The sequence below is a fragment of the Triticum dicoccoides genome, chromosome 6B (genome assembly GCF_002162155.2).
Source record: "Triticum dicoccoides isolate Atlit2015 ecotype Zavitan chromosome 6B, WEW_v2.0, whole genome shotgun sequence".
In the NCBI taxonomy this organism is placed as follows: domain Eukaryota; kingdom Viridiplantae; phylum Streptophyta; class Magnoliopsida; order Poales; family Poaceae; genus Triticum; species Triticum dicoccoides.
Window position 1 is genome coordinate 49669798 of NC_041391.1, and position 1872 is coordinate 49671669.

General features: G+C 53.2%; 1 protein-coding gene across 1 annotated transcript in view; it reads left to right on the plus strand.

Annotated features, from left to right (window-relative positions):
• Window positions 1-1872, plus strand: part of LOC119320696 (alpha/beta-gliadin clone PW8142-like) — a 27832-nt gene that overhangs the window by 4130 nt on the left and 21830 nt on the right. Inside the window, exon 3 of the mRNA XM_037594669.1 lies at window positions 1622-1740. Within this exon, the coding sequence (XP_037450566.1) occupies window positions 1622-1740 (119 nt within the window). The remainder of the gene's footprint in view (window positions 1-1621; window positions 1741-1872) is intronic.

The window sequence follows — 1872 nt, forward strand, 5'->3', positions numbered from 1 at the left end:
CCCTGACTGCTGGGACCCACCAGCTACATCTTCGCACGCAAGGAAGTGCCTGACAGTCGGGACCCACCTGGTCGAAGCATACATAGCGTTGTCATTCTGGTCGCGTACGTGTATGTACATACTGGTCGATGTAGAGGCGCGCACGTGTCATAGTAGAGGCGCGGACGTAGCATGTACACGTACATACAGCGACCAGTGTGCAAGAAAGAAAATACGGCTACGTACGTACATACGGGCGGGGTCTCGAACGCCTACTCGCGCATACGTACGGCCAGGGCTCGTGTACATGGCTGAGTCGGAACGGAGAAACAGCGTCGTCGTCGTGTGCATGGGGATCCAACCGGCTGGGTCGGAATGAAATGTGTCGTCGTGTTCATCGGGAGGGCTTGGATGGAACAGGCGATGGAAAAGAGGCCTGGCATACCACAGAACGGAGGACACGGCCTTGTGTTTGACCGGCCACATTCGAAATGGGATCCTGTACATTGGGAGGGATCTAGCGTACCGCAAAACGGAGGAAACGGACCTCCTACGATCGAAACGGGGGTCCTGTTGATCGGGAGGGGTGTGGCGTACCGCAAAACGGACGAAACGGACTTGTGTTGGAGTGCTACGGTCAAAATGGGAGTCCTGTTCATCGGGAGGGGTGTGGCGTACCGCAAAACGGGACTCCACGGGATATTGTTCATCTCCACCATCGACCTCCTCCAGCCTCCACAGCCTACTATTCATCCACCTTCGACCTCCTCCAGCCTCCACCTGCGACTGTTCATCCACGGGCTCCTGTTCATCCAGCCTCCACCGCGTGCTACTCCACTGGCTACTGTTCAACCACCCCTCTCCATGGGCTCGTGTTCAACCACCCCTCCATGGGCTACTGTTCATCCACCCCTCCACCGTCTACTCTTCATCTAGCCCTCCACGGGGTCGTCCTGTTCATCCAGCCCTCCATGGGTCCTGTTCATCCAGCCCCAACCAGCTCGATCGATCGGGGTCCTGTTCATCCAGAGGCAACGCCACGGGGTCTTGTTCATCCACCCCCACCGCTCACTGTTCATCCACCCCCCCATCCGCAACAATCACTGTTCATCCAGAGGCAGCATCGATCGCCTTCAGTTAGCAGCAGCAGCAAAGGAATCGCTCGATCGGGTTCAGTTAACAGCCATCGATCGATCGCTCGGGTTTAGTAACGCGTAGCCTGAAGTGCAATCGCTCGGGTTCAGTTAGAGCCCAATGCCTCACTCGGGTTCAGTTAGAGCCAACGCCTCGCACACACGCGCGTATGTGTACTAGAGAAATGTGCATCGCTCGGCCCCCGAAACCCACCGTAACCGGGAATTCCTCGACATTTTCCTCGCCCTCGCTTCTATCATGGACGGCCCAAAGAATGTCATGCAGCTGCGTCTCCGGCCCGCCCAGGACGAAAAGCCCATTTTCTGTCATGATTTTTTGTCATAGAAGTAGGAGCCCACCATATCTATGATGATACCGGGTTTTGTCACAATTATCGTCATAGAAGTGTCATAAGTATGACAGAATTTTTTTTCGTTCGGCCCAAAATGTCACGGATGTGTCTTTTTTTGTAGTGCAACCAATTTCACAGCAACAAGCACAACAATAACAACAACAACAACAACAACAAATCCTTCAACAAATTCTGCAACAACAACTGATTCCATGCAGGGATGTCATCTTGCAACAACCCAACATAGCACATGCAAGCTCACAAGTATCGCAACAAAGTTACCAACTTTTGCAACAATTATGTTGTCAGCAACTGTGGCAGACCCCTGAGCAGTCACGGTGCCAAGCCATCCACAATGTCGTTCATGCTATTATTCTGCATCATCATCATCATCATCATCAACATTA